Source organism: Anguilla anguilla, chromosome 14 (assembly GCF_013347855.1).
Source record: "Anguilla anguilla isolate fAngAng1 chromosome 14, fAngAng1.pri, whole genome shotgun sequence".
In the NCBI taxonomy this organism is placed as follows: domain Eukaryota; kingdom Metazoa; phylum Chordata; class Actinopteri; order Anguilliformes; family Anguillidae; genus Anguilla; species Anguilla anguilla.
The window spans coordinates 13,122,329-13,139,927 of record NC_049214.1 but is presented as its reverse complement, the minus strand read 5'-3'; the positions used below and the strand labels follow the sequence as shown (position 1 = coordinate 13,139,927).

The window sequence follows — 17,599 nt, the reverse complement described above, 5'->3', positions numbered from 1 at the left end:
TTCATCCAAGAGTATGATCATACCTGAGAATAATGTCCGGTTCAGATTGTACTCTTGGATAAGAAAATAAAATTATCATGAATGTTAAAAAAGTATAAAAAATAGACAGATAGATACAATTTAATTGACTCGTCTTGTCTTTTTAAAGCAATCATACCAGTGCCTACCTGCAAACCATGTGCAAATCGGTGTTGAAGACTCCATGAAGTTGGAAGAACAGTTGGGATTCAACAAGGGCCAGTCTAAGCAGTTCGAAGTTTGACCTCTGAGCAACAGCATGCCAAGTTAACTATATTCCCTATAAAAGGAGTGTCACAAAAGTGTATATATTCTGTGGCCACACAATTTGTTTCAAAATGCCTGACAAGTGTCACAAAAGTACATTTTTTGGCTACGGAATCACGAACGTGCTTTTTCGAGGACACAGAATTGGTTTTATGCGGATATTTATTTTTGGTAAATAAAACTCACTCTTTCTCTATCATCTGTAGCTTTAAAACGGCGACCTACTGCGATGACACATAATAATTACACTGTGGATGTTTGGCGGGCAATCAGATTTTTGTTTCTGTTCATTTGTAATTTTTCTTTTTAGGGGAACTGGTTGGTAAGTTGCTTTATCAACACGGACCCAAATAATCGCTGGACTGACTTCCCGGAAAAACACGGCAGGGGAAAGAGAAACGTGGATATTTTGACAAGTGAGGTAAGAATAAATACGTTGCTGTTTAAAATGATCTTATTTAGAAAGCCAACGGAGAGTTAAACGGTGATTTAAAAAAAAAAAAAACTCATTTAATATTGTGTCTTTGTTGAATAATATCAGAGTATGACGCGCATATTTTAACTAACGTTTGCTTGAGCTTACTGTCTTCACAGCTCGATAGTAATAAAACGTTTTATTAGTTTGACTAATTTGTTAAAATTATATCTAACTACCTACGTTATGTACTGTGAATCAACGTATTATATAACGCTAATATTCAAGATCAGCAAGAACAAGAACAGGCGACTGTATTGTTGAAAATTAACAATTTATACTGCGTGTACAAGCAAACGACAGCATTGAAAATGAAGTAAAGTTTATTATAGTAAAGTGATTACTTCCTTTTTAATGATAATCTGTACTTTGTTTTCATGTATGGTAGTCCGATAATGACGCGCTGGGCTCGAGCCAACAATGTCCACAAAAACAAACCTGCTGAGGCCACCCCCTGGAGCCAGCTGAAGGCCAACAGGGCCGCTGCGGAGAGAGGTGGTCCAGCGGGTCGTGTCCATAATAGGCCATTCGGCCAGACAACAGACTCCCTCCGGAAAACCCAGCCAGGCCAGGGAGTGAAGAAGCCCAATAGGAAAAAGAAGGACTACGACAATGTGGATGTGAACGGCTTCCTTGAGTACCTGCAGCAGACAGGCCAGCCACTGCCCCGTGGGCCCCCAGGGGCCCCTGGAGTGGAGGATGGACTGAGGGAGGAGGTGGAGGTGGCACTGAAGAAGGACAAGAGGAGGGAGGACAGGAGGATAAAGAGGCAGAATATCAAAAAGAATGCCATGGTGAGAAAAGGAGAAGGGTGGAGAGATAGCGAGAGAAACAAGTGTAAATTTGGGTCAAATTAAAGCAGCATACTGGATTTTAACATAGAAGGCTGTGTACAGCCTGTCCCCTCACAGTCACAGATTGAACAGCAAAGGTAAACTTGAGCCAGAAACTAATCACCAGCATGGGCCTCATCATCAGGGACCCAATGGGTGGAGCTAGCATATGACTCACTCACTGACCTATCATAATGTTTTGGTCCTTTCATTGGTTCATACAAGTCGAGTTATTGACAACACTGAATAGTGGCATTGGCTGAATAACTCATAAATCATGTCTGTAACCATACACCTGCATCATTGCAATTATGATAACTGTAGTAGTAAGGGAAAATAATATCTCCTGTCTCATTTTCCTGGCTTCCTCTCCCTCTTTCCCTACATCCCTCTCTCCTGCCTAGCTGTGCTTTAACTGCAGGAAGCCAGGCCACGGGCTGGCCGACTGCCCCGAGGCAGATAACGACGAGGAAATGGGCCGGGGCATCTGCTACCGCTGCGGCTCCACGGAGCACGAGATCCACAAGTGCAAGGCCAAAGTGGACCCTGCTGTTGGTGAGGCTCCTGTGGCATCACTATGGCTCAGAATGGGAGGGGAGGGGTCAGGGTAATCGAGCTGAGACCAGGAGAAGTAGGTTTTGTGGAGGGCAGTTGGCAGTGGAGATTACTGTGAGTTTCTGGATTGGTTTCCTGGTGTCTTTCTGTATGCGAGAGACTCATTGAGGTTCGCCACTGATCTGGGTGCATTTTTAACTCTTTTCTGTGTTTTTTTTTTTTCTGTCATGTGCGTGTCACCGTAGGAGACTACCCGTATGCCAAATGTTTCATATGCAGTCAGACTGGCCACCTGTCCAGATCCTGTCCTGATAACCCCAAAGGCTTGTACGCTGCAGGTAAGAAATGTGTGGATTCAGATGGCAGGGAATACATTTCCTCCCCTGTGTATCCTAAATTAGGATGACAAGCATTAGCCACATTAGCTGTTTCTGTATTTCTAATCCCAAATGCTTTTAACCCCCTTGCGCAGATGCCATATCTGGGCAATCCTCACCCATTTAGGGGGTGTTCTATTTAAGGCTTTATAACTCCATGTGTGAGCATCACAGAGACTTGGAAAATGGTTTAAATGAAGCAAGACACTTGTACCATTTACAATAATATATTAGATTATATTCATAATTTAGGTAGAAATAAAGTGCCACAAATGCAATCTCGGCAAAAAATTAAGTTGTTCTTCAGTTTGAAATGAAATACTGAGAGATCACGTATATATAACAGGCAAAACTATACATGTCCTGGATCATGAACTCCTTGACCACAAGTGTGCAAAATCTAAGGGTGACATGCAGAACTACTAAATATCTACTAATAAAGCTAGAACACAGAGATTGTTGTTTCCACTCATAGTTTGGTTGCAGGAGCACTGAATGTCTGAGTTGAGCAATCTCAGGATGCTGGCATGCTGGTTGTTTGTTGTGCAGATGTTTCAATGCCCATGACTTTTGTGCTGAAGGCATTTCTTTGATATTTGGTGATCGTTTTGCCTGTTTTTTTGTATGTGTTGTTTCATTGTCTGCTGAACAACATGTATTTATTGGACTGCAACTGAACATGTGTCACACCTTTGCATTGGCTGGTCTTGCCATTCAGGAGGCTGCTGTCGAGTGTGCGGTTCAGTGGAACACTTTCAGAAGGACTGCCCAGAGCACCAGGAATCAGGTAAGTCACTCCTGAAAACCTGCAGAAACATGAAGGTGGATGCGTTCAGAGGGAATGGTTTGTCTGGGGCTCACAGTCGGCTGAAGGATGGGGACGTTCTCTGGGAATTTGCCAATTGGACGTTTGGCTTCTAATCCCTTTGTAGCCTTGTGTTGCGCTCAGTTGTTTTACCCCTTTAAGGTGCAAGATCACAAATGCGTGATTAGAATGTTTTTAACTGGACATTCTAATGCTGATGTAACAATCACTGCTGGTAACTGAAAGCAGTGGAGTTCTAGAACACCGGCTTAAAATGCTGAAAAAAACATTCCAAATAACCTGCTCTTCATAGGATGGGTCATGTGCATGCTGCACAGCAAGCGATCTGCAGACCTGGTCCCAGAGAGCCGCGGGGTCAGATGACTTTAGTTTTGACTCCGCACTTAACTGATCGATTAAAGCATTAAAGCATGGGTAACTCACCTCATCCATTTTTTGGGGGATGAATCGGTTGCTTATTTTAAGGAGAAAACTAAAATCAGCAGATCCTGTGGCCCTTCAGGACTAGGGACGTAGCCCACCTGGCGTAAGTCATTTAACAGTAGATGAAAGTGGCCTTTAAGGGCACGTCCTGGGGCTGGAATGGTTATTTTTTTGTAATGTGGGTCTGCATGCTGAAAGCAGGAAATGAGGAGTAAGATGGTGCGTAACGGTGGAGATGGAGAGGTTGTGCTTTTCCGTGGAAACTCCAGCTTCCTGTGTTCATTGTCCTGTCCTCCTCCCTCAGCGAATGCAGTCACCGTGGGCCGACTGTCTGACCGCATGAGCGCCGACCACCAGGACGTTCACGTTCCGGTTAAGAAGGCCAAGCCCAAGCAGGCGAAGGTGGTGGTTTTCTGAAAAGGATGTCGGCTTGTCAGAACAGAGAGAACACAGGACATCTGAAGGGCCGGAAAAGAAATCCACTTACCTATCCCATAATTCCTCAGCTCCTGAAAGACATTCTGTTGAGGACTAGCAGCAGCAACGAACAGACTATTATCACAGTTTTTTTTTCAGCATTCCGTTCAGAGACTGGACACGCTTGTGTGGTTATACTGTATTAAACAGGACATGCAGTTGGCTGATCGCAGATCAGTTTTCCCACTGTTTTCTGGGATAATGCACAGAATATGCACAGACTAGGTATGCAGAAACAAACATTTACTTAAGCTCATACACAGCAGAATACAGTTTTAGGAATCATGGAATTTTAATAAATTAACAGCTTGATTTCCCAAAAATACAAATACATTGTTGATAGTAAACCCTTAGGATTTATATAAACTCTAAGTTCAAGTTATATTTTACTCATGTACAAGCCACAATTTGGACTGTAGACACACTAACCCACCAGGAAAAGAACAGCTTTCATTCAAAGGCTTTATTTACACATAGAAAACAGTTTTGGACGCCTTTCACAAGGCTGTCGTAATGTTGTCCTTCTCCAGAAAGGCAATGCAGGACAGTGCGGTCTCCTCCATGGACTTGGACCAGCCCGCTAAGTTCCCCGCTATGTACGGCAGCACCCCCGAGGTCACCTCGTTGTAGTAGCACACCTGTGTGCGTGAAAAGCAGTGAAAACACTCAGGCGCTATCCTGTTATGACGTGGTCTGGTCACAGAAATTCTGGGTTAATGTGCATCAGCACCAAAGACTACTTGCAGCACTTTGGATCACTGCCAAGTTGCCTGAAATGAGGGAATTCATCTCACACATGGGGGTTTAATCCCTATTCTTGTTGGTGTTGATATGGAAAAAGTGTAATATGATGTAATAGAACTAAATAAACCTATCAGATACACATGAGCAGATTGTGAGTGTCAAGACTGCAGCCCACAGCTATTTCACGTGTACCAGCTGAAAGCAGCCTGAGGAATCCCCATACAAAATCACTTAAGGGCTTTTCATATGTATTTCCAAAGCAATGTACAGAGGTACACAGAAGAAAATACTGACCCCTACAGTACTGCAGCTTTATTGATAATAAAGCTGCCTTTTCACATATATTTTATCAGTCCACAGACCCTGTCCCGGAGTTGTTCCTACCTTACAGGAAGTGTGGCTGTTTCTGTGGATAAGGAATCCTGCACACTGTGCTTCGCTCCGGATGTAATCCGGCTGTAGAGGGACTGTTGCCACGGAGACGGACCGCAGGGCAATGACATAGGGGTCACTGTAACAAACAGGAAGTGTTAACTCTGCAGTATACTTCAGTTAGGGAAGGAAAGAATGCATCATGGTTATGGATGTCTGAGCTACAGGAGCTAGGCTTATATCATGTGGTAATCAGTATGTGATTCACTGATAGTGAAAATGATTGTATGAATGCATGATGGAAAATCTGTGTGTTCTTCCCTCTTTACTTTTGCAAGGGAGAGCAACTTTTGGCACAAAGCAAATTTATGCAATAACCAAGTGTAACAGAGTGATTCAAGTCGACTGAATCCTGAATCTGTCCACTGGGTGTCAGTGTTTCTTTTTCAGATGGCTCTCTCTTCAAAGTGAGGGAAGACAAAAGGCAGATCTAAATAAATCCATACATAAATCCTTCCTGTTTTCCTTGAGTGTATTCATCCAGCCCACAGTGTGATGTCATGTCACATGACTTTCTTCTACAGCTACACTCAGAAATCTAAAAAAAGTTAAACTAAAAAAATAGTCTTAAAAATTAGATTTCAATCTATAAATGTTTGTAGTTTGCTATTTTCATGCGATCTGAACGACATTCTCCTCCCCCCCCCCCCCACCCCACAAACAAAATGCACCACGATCACTGGACTGTGTATTAAATGCTGTTGGGACGACAACCACACCACCCAGTGCGTCACAGCGTTGTAGCGTTGTGGTACTCCAAGCGGGCATTCCGCAGACAGATGGCACTGAGTGGTTGCCCTGTGCCCATTTTCTAGGTAGCGGGTAATGTCATACCTCTAACCCCTCGAGCCTCTAACGAACCACAGATGGTGATTTTCCATGGTCAGTGAGTGCAACACGCCCATTGTGGCCCTGGTTCAGCGGTGGCTCCGGGCCCAACTCATACAGTATAGGCCGAGCTGGTGGGACACAGGCTGCAACGATGCCACCCTGTCCCTCGTGATGAGCGCATGGCACGTCATTGAGGGGAGGAGCCAGGGGCCTGTCCCGCCCCCCTCTCTGCTACCACTGTCCTCCTGTTAACTCTGCTCAGCTGTTTTGATGAGGTCATCGTGTTTGCACACGTGGGCTGTGTCTCAATCAGCACACTTGCTTACTGTTGTGCTTACAAGTTGCATACAAGTTGTAAGCAACTTGTACACTCAACAGTAGCCAAGTGAGCTGATTGGACACAACTGTGTTTTTCCATTTGCTGATCTGGATATTACTAATTGAGGACTGATTTTCCCTGAATGGCTTCCTTTCGAGTTAAAACAGTTCCCAGAGTTTGTTGAGCATTTATTCAGACAAAAACACTTATGGAACACTGCAGCCAACAGGACAGCCCCCGCCTACCAATAGGACACGATTCAATCCTACATACTCGACCACTCCACTTTGCTGCAGCAAGGCGACTCGCACTTCCTGCCAGGGTGAATGGTTCTCGCTCATCCCTACCACAGAGCTTCTCCACCCTAGCTCCCCAGTGGTGGAACAAACTCCCTGTTCCTCTACAAACCACTCAGGCATTGCCCATCTTCCGCCATGGTCTGAAGATCTCTTCAGACTGTACCTGGACTATCACTACTCTGCAGGGTACTCCCAATCTAGGATCGCTCTTATCATTTGTATCCTACTTTGTTCCCATAGAACTTTCATGCTACACTTTCACATTCATACAGCACTTATATTGCACATGTATTGTTATCTTTATGTTGTAGCTTGTTGTCATGCCTCCAACTTGACAATGCTTTCTGACCTAGCCTATGCTTACTGAGTGAACTGGACTTAATGTGTTCATGGCTATGAATAACTGTTACATAATGACTATTGTACGTTATCAGACCTGTGTTTCGTAGTTGTTCCAATGACCTTTGGTGTGCACTTACTGTAGGTTGCTTTGATTAAAAGCACCTGCCAAATAAATGTAATGTAATGAAAAGAGATTGGCTAGCCCCATGTACATGTAAAGCCCTGCTTTAATCCTTCAACTGTCACAGCCCTGCTATGAATTCACCATACCTGTCCTTGCAGGGCTGTCTCTTTGACAACAGGATCACAAAATCTCGGCCTTGGCTGCTGTTAACGGATGGACACTTAACGTGGTACACCGTCTCCTCCTCGTCAGCCTGCTCCACTACCTCACAGCTCCTGTAGGGGGAGTCAGAGAGCACAAGTGCCTGTAGACAAAGGAGGGTCCAGCACCACCAAACAAGCATAACAATTTCCAAATACTGTGCATTGGCGCACAGATATAGGAATCACAGACACACAGCCAGTTTACTATTTGAAGGTGGTAGTGTTCACTTTGAGTTGCTTTGCTTCTCTCGGTATATGGCCTTACGAGTAGTGCCTGTCCCAGAGTGGTCGCAAGCGAAGGTCAGACAGCAAGGAGAAGACCTGGAAGGCTGGAGCCTCAACCTCCATCTCCACCTTCAAGGACAGCCGATCCTGCTCCTCATTCACAAAGATGCCAATCTGCAGGGCCAGGCAAAAGCAAAGATAATGCATGGCACACAAGATGTAAAAATCTGCACTTAACATTTAAACACAGAACTGAATGTCTGTCTGTCTGTCATAGGAACTCAAAGATCTAGAGGGACCAGGAAGGAATACAGAATGCATTATGATATTTGACAAAAGACGGTGAACATCGAACATCATTGTAAAGAGAGGCATATTTGCCCGACAGAACACAACATAGTGTTTCAAAATAATACACAATGTCCAATACCCAGAAGTATGTCGGCAGTATATCAAAGCGGAGACGGCACAGTACACAAAGTGCAGTGTCCGTATACACATCCAATCATACCATCCATACCTTGTTCTGAAGGCTGCTTGCTTCCCAAGCCTGTTTTCCAGCCAAGACTGTGAGAGCTACCACATTGGTATAGCCCAAGTATACCTGTAAGGGGCAGAATGGGGGAAAATACTTTAGTGATTTCAAAACTGTGAACAAGTGTGTACTGGCACTTAGCCCAACCTTAATTTAAGCAGCACGTAAACTGATGGGATAAATCTTGCACCTGACATTCTCTGTGCAAATATGACATGTTTTTGAATCTCTGTAACTGATTGACCTTTTTCTAAGATGAGTTTTCACAAAGTTAGGAATCAACACCCCTTTACTCTAGCACAAATGCACGTCCCAAAGTAGAGTGGCACTTAAAGGTGCATTACAAGCGTAGAAAGGAATTGTGGGAGAATGATGACATTTATTGGCTCACAGTAACACATGGAAAAAGGTCAAGAGGGTGGGGAACAAGAAAACAAAATGTCACAGTGCTGTTAATTAACCTTTTTTTTTTTTTTAGATCTCTAACAGTCAGAGGAATATAAAGAACATAGAGGGTATTACTTGATTACTTCTGTCCCAGGGAACAGAAAGAGGTCCTTCGTCTTTGAAAGATAAGATGTGCTTTCTGCAGAAAAAAAACAACAAAAACATGCAGGTTGCCTCTTATTTAAATGTCAGTTTCATTCAAATGTATGACACGTAGTGGGAGATAATTATTTTTATTGAACAAAAATGGGATCTTTCATCCTTCAGGGTACTGAAAAAAATAATAACAAAAAATCAGAAACAGTATTTTTCTAATTTTGCAGTTTGTACCCAAATGCTTCACAGAAACCATTAAAAATCAAGGGTGAAATGCAGAAAATACATCAGGGTACCTGGCCATACGAATTCTTTTTCTGACAATCGCTGCAAGGTATCTTCTCTCCCCATCCTTCAACAATGAATGTAAGAGGGAAAACAGGAATACAATTATTTTCTAAATACCCACCCATTTGTGAAAGTAATGATTGTATTTCTCACATAGAATCACTCTAAACACTCTCAGTGAGGGCTGCCCAACCCTCTTCTTGGAGATCTACCATCCTGTACGTTTTAATTTCAATGATAATTTGGCACACTCGATTCTACTAATTATCAGCTCAGTGATATCTAGCTGTTGAATAAGGTGTGCTTTGTTAGGGTTGAAGAGAAAACCTACAGGATGGTAGCAGTGCTGGGCAGCCCTTCCCGAAATGACAACAAGGTTGATTAAATACACAATAAAAATGCATTATGAGTTATGATTAAAATGTTCGTATGAGATACCTACAGTCAGCCAGTGCTGCAGTCAGTAGCTCACCTCTGTGGTGAATGTGACGTTGGGGAAGGGGTGATGGTGGGTTCTGCTGCGGTAGATGAGGAAGGCGCTGTTGATGTGTCGTCCGCTGCCCTGCTTCCACTCCGCACAGTTGTAGGCCTCCACCCGAACCCCCACCTCCATACTGTGAAAGCGCAGGGAACGCAATGCGTGAAGGTGGGTGGAGAGGCGTGGCAGAGGCGTGAGAATACTCTTCCTCAGGCAGCAGTACAGAGACTCAGTCGTGTTTGAGAGCCGCAGTCCATAAAGTCAGTTATTAGTTATGTGCTCAAAAGACACCCTTATATGAAGCAATATCATTAGCAATAACACTACTACACTGCAAGATGCAAACCAGTAGTTAGCCACAAAGACGGGAGGCCTGGTCAGTTTGATAAGAAGCACCTAAAGGAACCTGCAGAGTTTTTGGAAAAGGGTCTTCTGGACAGATGAGACCAAGATTCACTTGTATCACTTGTATCATAGAGACGGCAAGAGAAATATGTGGAGGCAAAAAGGAACTTCTCCAGATCCAAAGCACCCCCCCCAAACCATTGCTGTATATGGTATGTACTGTGCCCAAGAGTACAACAGCAGTGCCTCACCTTAATAAGCCCTGTTTTAAAAATGCAGGCTGCAAATTGTATTCAAGTTGTGGCTGCAGAATGATTAATGGGTTAGACTGAATTCTGCTTCAGGCATTTTCTTTTACTCAGGTGTGTGTCTGTGTGCGCGTGTGTGTGCGCGTGCGTGCGTAAATATATCCGTGACTGCATGTGAAACCGTGTGTGTGTCTGAGCCCGCTTTGTACCTGGTCTGAAAGACATTGTTGACCACAGCCTTGAACACCAGCCTGTCCCCCACGGTTGACGGGCCACGGAACTTGAACATGTCCACAGCCTGGAGGGTAGGGTAGGTCCCAAACATGCGGCTGTTGAGGAGAAGGGGGCCGAGCAAAAGTCAGTGTGTTGATTTACCTTTCAGGGTCAGACAGTGCCTTATTCATGTACTGAATAGAGCCCATTTACTCTAATGATCAATCTCACTATTAACATTTTATTAGTGTCATTGTTCCTTATTGATTTTAATATCAGTAGTCCTTACAACCAGAGTCCACCCTAAATGCCATATAATCTGTAGAGCTTAAATGCCTGCTGCTTACCCTCACTCAGAAGAGATAATTCAACAGTTAAAGCAGTTGATTACACAGTTAACTCCCCTCACCTGGATTAGTCTAAACTGGTTGCCGATTTAAGGTGAATTAAAAAAAACTAGAAGATCCTGTGGCTCTAGGATCAAGGCTGGCCTCCTCTGCTCGGGACAGACATTAAGCGTCCCTGAAGTTCCCCCAATGTTACATCTTGAGGCGCAATCTCACACCTCTCCCACAGCTTTCAACACCGTCCCGAATGCTGACCCAAGCGTGTTATAATCAAGCCAAACATCTGTAATCTGAGCACCTGGCAGCAACGGTGGACGCATTCTCCATCCAGGCCATGATCTGTCCTCCGAAGGTGTTGCCGTGGTGATTGGCGTGTGGCGGCAGGACCAGCTCAATGCTTTCCACGCAAGTGCTCTCCGTAGACTTCAGCAGGGCACCTTCTCTCCCGTTACAAATAACTGCACCCCCAAAAACAACACAGGGCACTGATCACCTCCTGCACACACTGAACAACTGCACCCCCACCTGGGCTCCAAGCTTACAGTGGGAACAGGAAACTATCCAACACCTACTGGCATAATGCATGAATATCCTTTATTTTTATTGATTTAAAATCATTACACTGGCTGCCAGTTTATTTTACAATTGATTTTAAGGTGCATTTATGGGCTTTTAAATCTACTCGTGAACTTGGCCCAGACTATTTAAATGATCTTCTAGTACAGTATGTTCCTTCAAGAGCTCTCATTGTTTAAGACTCCAAAACTCAGTTTTGTGTAATAAAAAAAGTGAAGCACACAGGTCACAGCTAAATTCCTTCATGTAGTATTACAGACAAATCAATTTGGAGTTTGGAATCCCAGACTCTGCTCACCTGTAGGTTCAATGACACCCCCACCAACCAACCCCCAGTGAAACCACCAATGAAATCTAGAGCCAGATGCTCTACCCCCTGCATTGTCGCCCTTGCCGACCTATGGACAGGTGCCGAGAACGGTGTCTATTTACAACAAGGCAGTGCTGCCCTGCGGAAAGAATTCTCCAGTGAAGTCAGCCAGAAGGCTGGCATGGAAACAGTGGTGTGTGTCAGTACCACACTGAGGCTGTGATGTCACTCACTACAGAAGAATGAATAATGGCACGGGTCCTGTCTCTAGCATTTTCCTGTCTGTGTTTGCCAAAAAGGCCAGGGAATATAATATTACAATAATCCAGATGACGTGTTACAAATTCATGCATCAGTTTTTCGGAATCTTTTTCGGAAATGAAGGGTCTAACATTGGCAATATTCCTTAAACGGTAAAAAGCAGTATTAGCCACATTTCTGTGCATCGTGATATGTGCATCAAAATCAAAGTTGCTATCAAATAAAACAAAAGTCTTTCACCTGAGAAGTGACATTTAAAACCCTACTTTTAAGAGACACAATCATATTCCTTGCATGTCATCCTAAGAATTATTTCCCTCTAGGTTAGTAGTAGTGTATTCACTCTTGTGTTTTGAGAGCTATGGGGTGGCTTTTAAGGTTTGTTTTAGGCGACTGAGGACACAAGGTCGGATAAAGTAAACAATTGGAATGGGCTCTCTGTGTTCTCTCTCACAGCAGTACTTGAGGTTTGGGATAGAGATTAGATTAAGATGGATGTGATGTCCCCTTGTAAAAAGCAGAGAGATGCTCAACCAATCATGGAGCATATTGGTAACAACCAATGCAATAACACAGAAGGTAATTAGTGGATACTATCTGGCTACCTCCTCGTAATTCCTACAGTGACTGTGGGACTCTAGCCAGAAAGTATCCAACAATCACCACTGGTATTGTTTCCGGGTTATTACCAATGTGCTTCACGATTAGTTGAGCTCATCTTTGTTTTAGACCAAAAAGGTGACATCACAGCTATCTTTTCTGTATTGTATTATCCCTGGATCGACACAGGAACACGGTGAATCTTGCCTTTCAGGTTGTGGAAGTCCTGCATCAGGTTGTTGAAGGCCTGCTGGTTGTGGAGGCTGAGTCTGCGTCTCTCTGAGGCCCGAGAATATTCCAGCTGCTCCTCCACGGAGTCCACATGCTCCACAGGGCTCAGGCGCACCTGCAGGAACAGCAGGGGCGGGGTCACGCACGCAGTTCCGCCGCAGAGATCACAGGGGTGGCGTTATGCACTTATTGTACGTCGCTCCGGATAAAAGCGTCTGCCAAATAAATGTAACGTAATGTAATGCTACCGGAAGGTTCTGTCCGCCCTACCTTCTCACTTCCCACAGGCTTCCCCACAAACGTGGACAAGGCCACACACACCTTCTTCAGAACGCCAGTCAGCACATCCTGCACTGAAACACGGATGCCGACCTGCAAACACAAAAAACACATTCGTGCATTCAGTTCAGTTCAATTTTATTTGTATAGGACTTTTTACAGAGGAACTGTCACAACGATGCTTTACAGAGGACACAGAAAAGGAAACACACACACACACACACACACACACACGCACGCACTCACACGCACTCACACACACACACACACACACACACACACACACTCGCACTCACACACACTCACACACACACACACACACACACACACGCACACACAGGCACACACACACACACACACACAGGCACAACAGAACAATGCAAATGTTTGGCTTTCACACGTTTTTTTTTAGCATGCACATTTCTAACAAGCACGTATTTGTATGTTGAAACGTCAAAATGACTTCTCATAAAGAAGTATATAACAGAATTATTATTATGCAAGGTACATGTGCTAATGGCGGGAATACATAAAGCAATATATATGTTTGCTATCAGCCCTTTTTACTAGACAAAGTAACCGGACACCCAAATGAATGACCTACCTCCATGCTGGTGTTGAAAGCTCTGTTGACTTTGGCTTTGATGTTGATAACTTGACCAACTCTGAACATCGCAAAGACAGACAGCAACCATGCATCAAACTATTACACTGATGAGATGGAGTACAATATACAAAAATTCACACAAGTATGTAAATATAGAAACCTTTATAACATAGACCATCGGATAATTACGATTTAAACTAGAGCCTTAGCACATAGCACCAAACAAATATCCAAATTTGGAAAAAAAATATATTCCAAAAGCAACGTGGATTACGGTACCTCACTGTCTCTTCAAACTGAATGTCATCCATGGAGGCAGTGACACAGGCAATGCCAGCATGCCGTTCAGCTATACAGACCAGAGAGAGAGTGAGATGTCAAAAAACTGAATTAAAAAAACAATACAAGGACAACCACACACAAATCAGCAGACGGTTCTGATATTCTCAATGTATTTATGCACTTATGTGTTGCAACAACCTATAAGCCTTATAAAAAGGCATACATATAGTATAAGGCATACTGTTTTAACGAATAATCTTTGGCTGTAAGATTGTGCAGGAAATATGAACGACTTTGTCGTCAATATTAGGTATCACTTGTACAGGTGAGCCCTGGCAGAACCTGGCATGCTGCCAGACCACCTGTGCACTTTCAGAGCAGAGACGTCGAATCAATCGCCAGTGAAGCAAAGTGCTGTACCATCTTAGGAAAACCAATAAAAAATGCAAATGAAGTAACCTTTCCAGCCCCGAGCAGAGAGATGGCGAGGCGAGAGGGCAGACGACGGCAGCGAACGCTTTCGACGGGGAGCAGCGTTTATTTATTTACGGCTGTTTACGGATGTTCCCAACTGCCGCGTGCAACTTCACGACGGGCTCTGATAGCCTCCTCCTCCTCCTCCTCGCCGCACTCGTCTGTTCTTATTCGTAAAGGGGCTTTTCAGGGCGCGTGAATGATTCATAACTCCAGACGAACTCATTAGAGCCGGCATTCACTGCGAACCCCCTCCTCCCCAGCAGACACCGGCGGCTTCTCGCCCCGCCGAGGGCCCGTTCGCCAACAGCCAGTGCTCACGGGGCCTCGCCTGCCTTCCATCCCGGCAGCTGGGCCAGCCAGCGGGCCGCCTTTGATAGAGATGTGAGATGTGAACTTCCCAGGGCAAAGAGGACACGGGTAAATCATTTACGCCTTTGTGTTAGCAAAACAAAAAACCTTAAAAGCTGCGCGAACTCCAGTCCAGGAGCTGGCAAGAAGCCACAGGAGCGGCAATGAGGCGAAAGGTAACTGCACTAGAGTCATCCTTAGCCTGGGCAAAGTCCTGCAATCGCGTGGGGTTTTGTATTTATTCATTTCAACTGTTGTTGTTTTTGTTAAAGGCTGATGATCTGCTAGGCCTATATCTATTTTTCTGCCTTCAATCAGATGAATCCTTGGGGACTGTAAATAATACTGGCCATATGATTTACAAAGTCTTCTGACATATGCTGAAGATGGATAGATAGTGATGTCTCACAAACTCTCATTCACAGTAAATGTCTGCGGGACAGGTTAAAGAGCCATTTGGCACAGCACTGTTCCTGTGATAGGGGAGTGATGAGATTACTATCATGGATTGGCCTGCAGAGTATGAAGACATAAGCACTGCATGTGTTCTTGGTATTTACCTTGCCCGGCTTTACCTAGTATACTTGTGCTGTGCAATCATCATTTACTCTGTTTAAAAAATTATGTTTGAAACTGTGACATGGTAATTTCTCACAAGTTTAAATTCCTACAGGGAAAATCCCTGTACTTGCACACTTTACACTCTGGTTGGTTTACCTTTGTTTCATAACAGGTGATAGGCGTATTTTATTGATACACACTAAAACAAAAGCTCCTTTGGAAATTATACCTCCAGATCTTTACACAGCTTGCCAAAGCTCTTTGTATCCTCTTGTAATCTAAGGTTTACTTAAGGTTTAGTGTCAATCAATTTATTCACACCAAATGCTTTCAGTTCTAAGATGAAATCTTATTGAGATTCAGCTGTCAATCACAAGCCATAACATACGCCAGCCAATCGGCCTACCAATTGACCATGCATGCTGACATACCGTATTCATTACTGTCTTACATATCTATTTGGAAACAGTATGTGAAGTCGGCAATCTGTTCCGAACAAAGCAACATTAAGAAATACCCCCAGAATCACCTCGAGCGCTCGAATGACACACATCTGACGCTGACTGTCAATCAGAGAAAATCTGTTTCATAGCAACTGGCATTTCTGCCTGTGGCTTTAATGTTGACACACAGCATAAGATTACATTCAGGTCCCAGAGATGAGAGAGGAGCTTTATGCAATGCGCGCACGGTTTGTCAGAATCCACACAGCCAGTGTTATTGAAACAGATGGGCGAGCTGACTATGATCTGAAAGCGCAGAGCGAACATGACAGTTTGGCGCCAGTTACAGAGAGCCGTACGCTCGCGGGCCAACTTTCGCGTTGAGCAAACCAGCGCTGGGTCTCCTCGGGGCGCTGTCGGCGGTCCCCGCGCCGATGTCGGAATGACAGAGGAACAAGCCGCGCAGCTTGCTTCTCGAGAACAAGCCGCGCAGATATTTACGATTGTTGTCCCACTCAGGCGGAGATAAAAAGCAGAGCTCCAATCATTTGGCCGTGTGCAATCTCCAGTGGTTTAATCTCCAGGTTTAATCTAAAGCACAGCCCATTCCCAACTCTGAGGCTACACTGCAAACAAGATTTGCAAGAATAAAGAGCAAAAGCCTCGTGTGCAAATAATCACACTGAGCAAAAATTCAAAGTCCAAGAAAAGAAAACATTCCCTGGAAAATTATAGTGAGAAAATCTTAACATTTGCTTAAAAAAATAAAAATAAAAGAAAGAACGTTCTTTCCATTGATGTCATTGTTTAACGTACTGTAAGAAACTATTGGTTTGACGATATTTTGGATTGACTCAGAGGTCAGAGGCTGGGAGGTACCGTCACACTTACCTGCCAGGCACGCAATGGTGTCCATCCACTTCAGCAGCTGCCCGGCGTCCAGCTCGCCCATATGGTTGGCATGGCAGGGCAGCACCAGCTGGCACATCTGTACCACCTGCACCTCCGCCGTGCCCGAGCCTCCAGCCGACCTCCTCTCCAGGGTCCCGTTCAGAACCGGGCCCTCGGGCTCCCCCTGGGCCCGTACGACACCGCCGCCGAAGTCGCGATTCCGGCTCATGGATGCGAGCGAGGGACTGACTGAGCGGGACGGTAACGGATCGTGTGTGAGAGAGAGAGAGAGTTCACCGTGTCCCTCAGCGCCTGCCCCTCGCATCCTTATCTGAGCTGGCACGCGCCGCCCGGGTCAACGACCTCCGCGCGGAGAGAGAGAGGACTCGCCGCAGGACGGGTGCCGGGGACGGAGCCAGGCCAGCTGAGCCACAGCCAGAGCCCCGCTAAACGGGGGGGGGGGGGGGGGTCAGGTGACCGGCTGAAGCCGCGCCAGGACCCAGAGCGTGCCGTGACGTCCGCGCTGAGGAACCCAAACCCCAGGCCCTCGGCTCCTTCCGCAGCCAGGCCGTAAAAATAGACATTTTTCTGCTGCAGGAGGAGGCTGCGCTGTGACGGCACACACGAGCGAGCGAGCAGTACGTGTGCAATGCGTCTGTCTCAATTTGAAAGCCTCAACTTGAAATCAAATACTGACACGAGTCAGAGAGAAGAAAACATACTCTTTCTCTCTTAGGACGGGAGACGGTCCGCTCCTAACCCAACGTGCTTTGTCTCTGCACACGTTTAGGATACAGCTGAACACCTGGAAAAGCAGAAGAGGACCTGCATTCAAGAACAGCATTCGGTGTACTCTTATGTTCAGAGACTACTAATTAGAGGTCAGCTAGCATATGACCAATGATTTCTGATACATGTACACAAGAAACACACATGCTTATATGCACCCACACACACACACGCACA

The 17,599-nt window shown here is 45.0% G+C and overlaps 2 protein-coding genes across 2 annotated transcripts; one reads left to right on the top strand and one right to left on the bottom strand.

Moving 5' to 3' along the window:
• The first annotated feature begins 582 nt into the window (after nucleotides 1-582).
• zcchc9 (zinc finger, CCHC domain containing 9) lies at nucleotides 583-5,882 on the top strand. The gene is made up of 6 exons (XM_035392083.1): nucleotides 583-706; nucleotides 1,149-1,554; nucleotides 1,998-2,148; nucleotides 2,394-2,486; nucleotides 3,244-3,312; nucleotides 4,079-5,882. The coding sequence occupies exons 2-6, from the start codon at nucleotides 1,156-1,158 to the stop codon at nucleotides 4,189-4,191; spliced, it is 825 nt and encodes a 274-aa protein (XP_035247974.1). The 5' UTR covers nucleotides 583-706; nucleotides 1,149-1,155; the 3' UTR covers nucleotides 4,192-5,882.
• Nucleotides 4,700-16,989, bottom strand: LOC118213249 (acetyl-coenzyme A thioesterase). The gene is made up of 15 exons (XM_035392082.1): nucleotides 16,634-16,989; nucleotides 13,911-13,980; nucleotides 13,629-13,689; nucleotides 13,016-13,117; nucleotides 12,722-12,860; nucleotides 11,066-11,225; nucleotides 10,417-10,536; nucleotides 9,609-9,750; nucleotides 9,145-9,200; nucleotides 8,828-8,891; nucleotides 8,291-8,374; nucleotides 7,811-7,944; nucleotides 7,489-7,617; nucleotides 5,380-5,506; nucleotides 4,700-4,889 (listed from the first exon to the last, which is right to left on the bottom strand). The coding sequence occupies exons 1-15, from the start codon at nucleotides 16,956-16,958 to the stop codon at nucleotides 4,749-4,751; spliced, it is 1,854 nt and encodes a 617-aa protein (XP_035247973.1). The 5' UTR covers nucleotides 16,959-16,989; the 3' UTR covers nucleotides 4,700-4,748.
• Nucleotides 16,990-17,599: the final 610 nt, after the last annotated feature.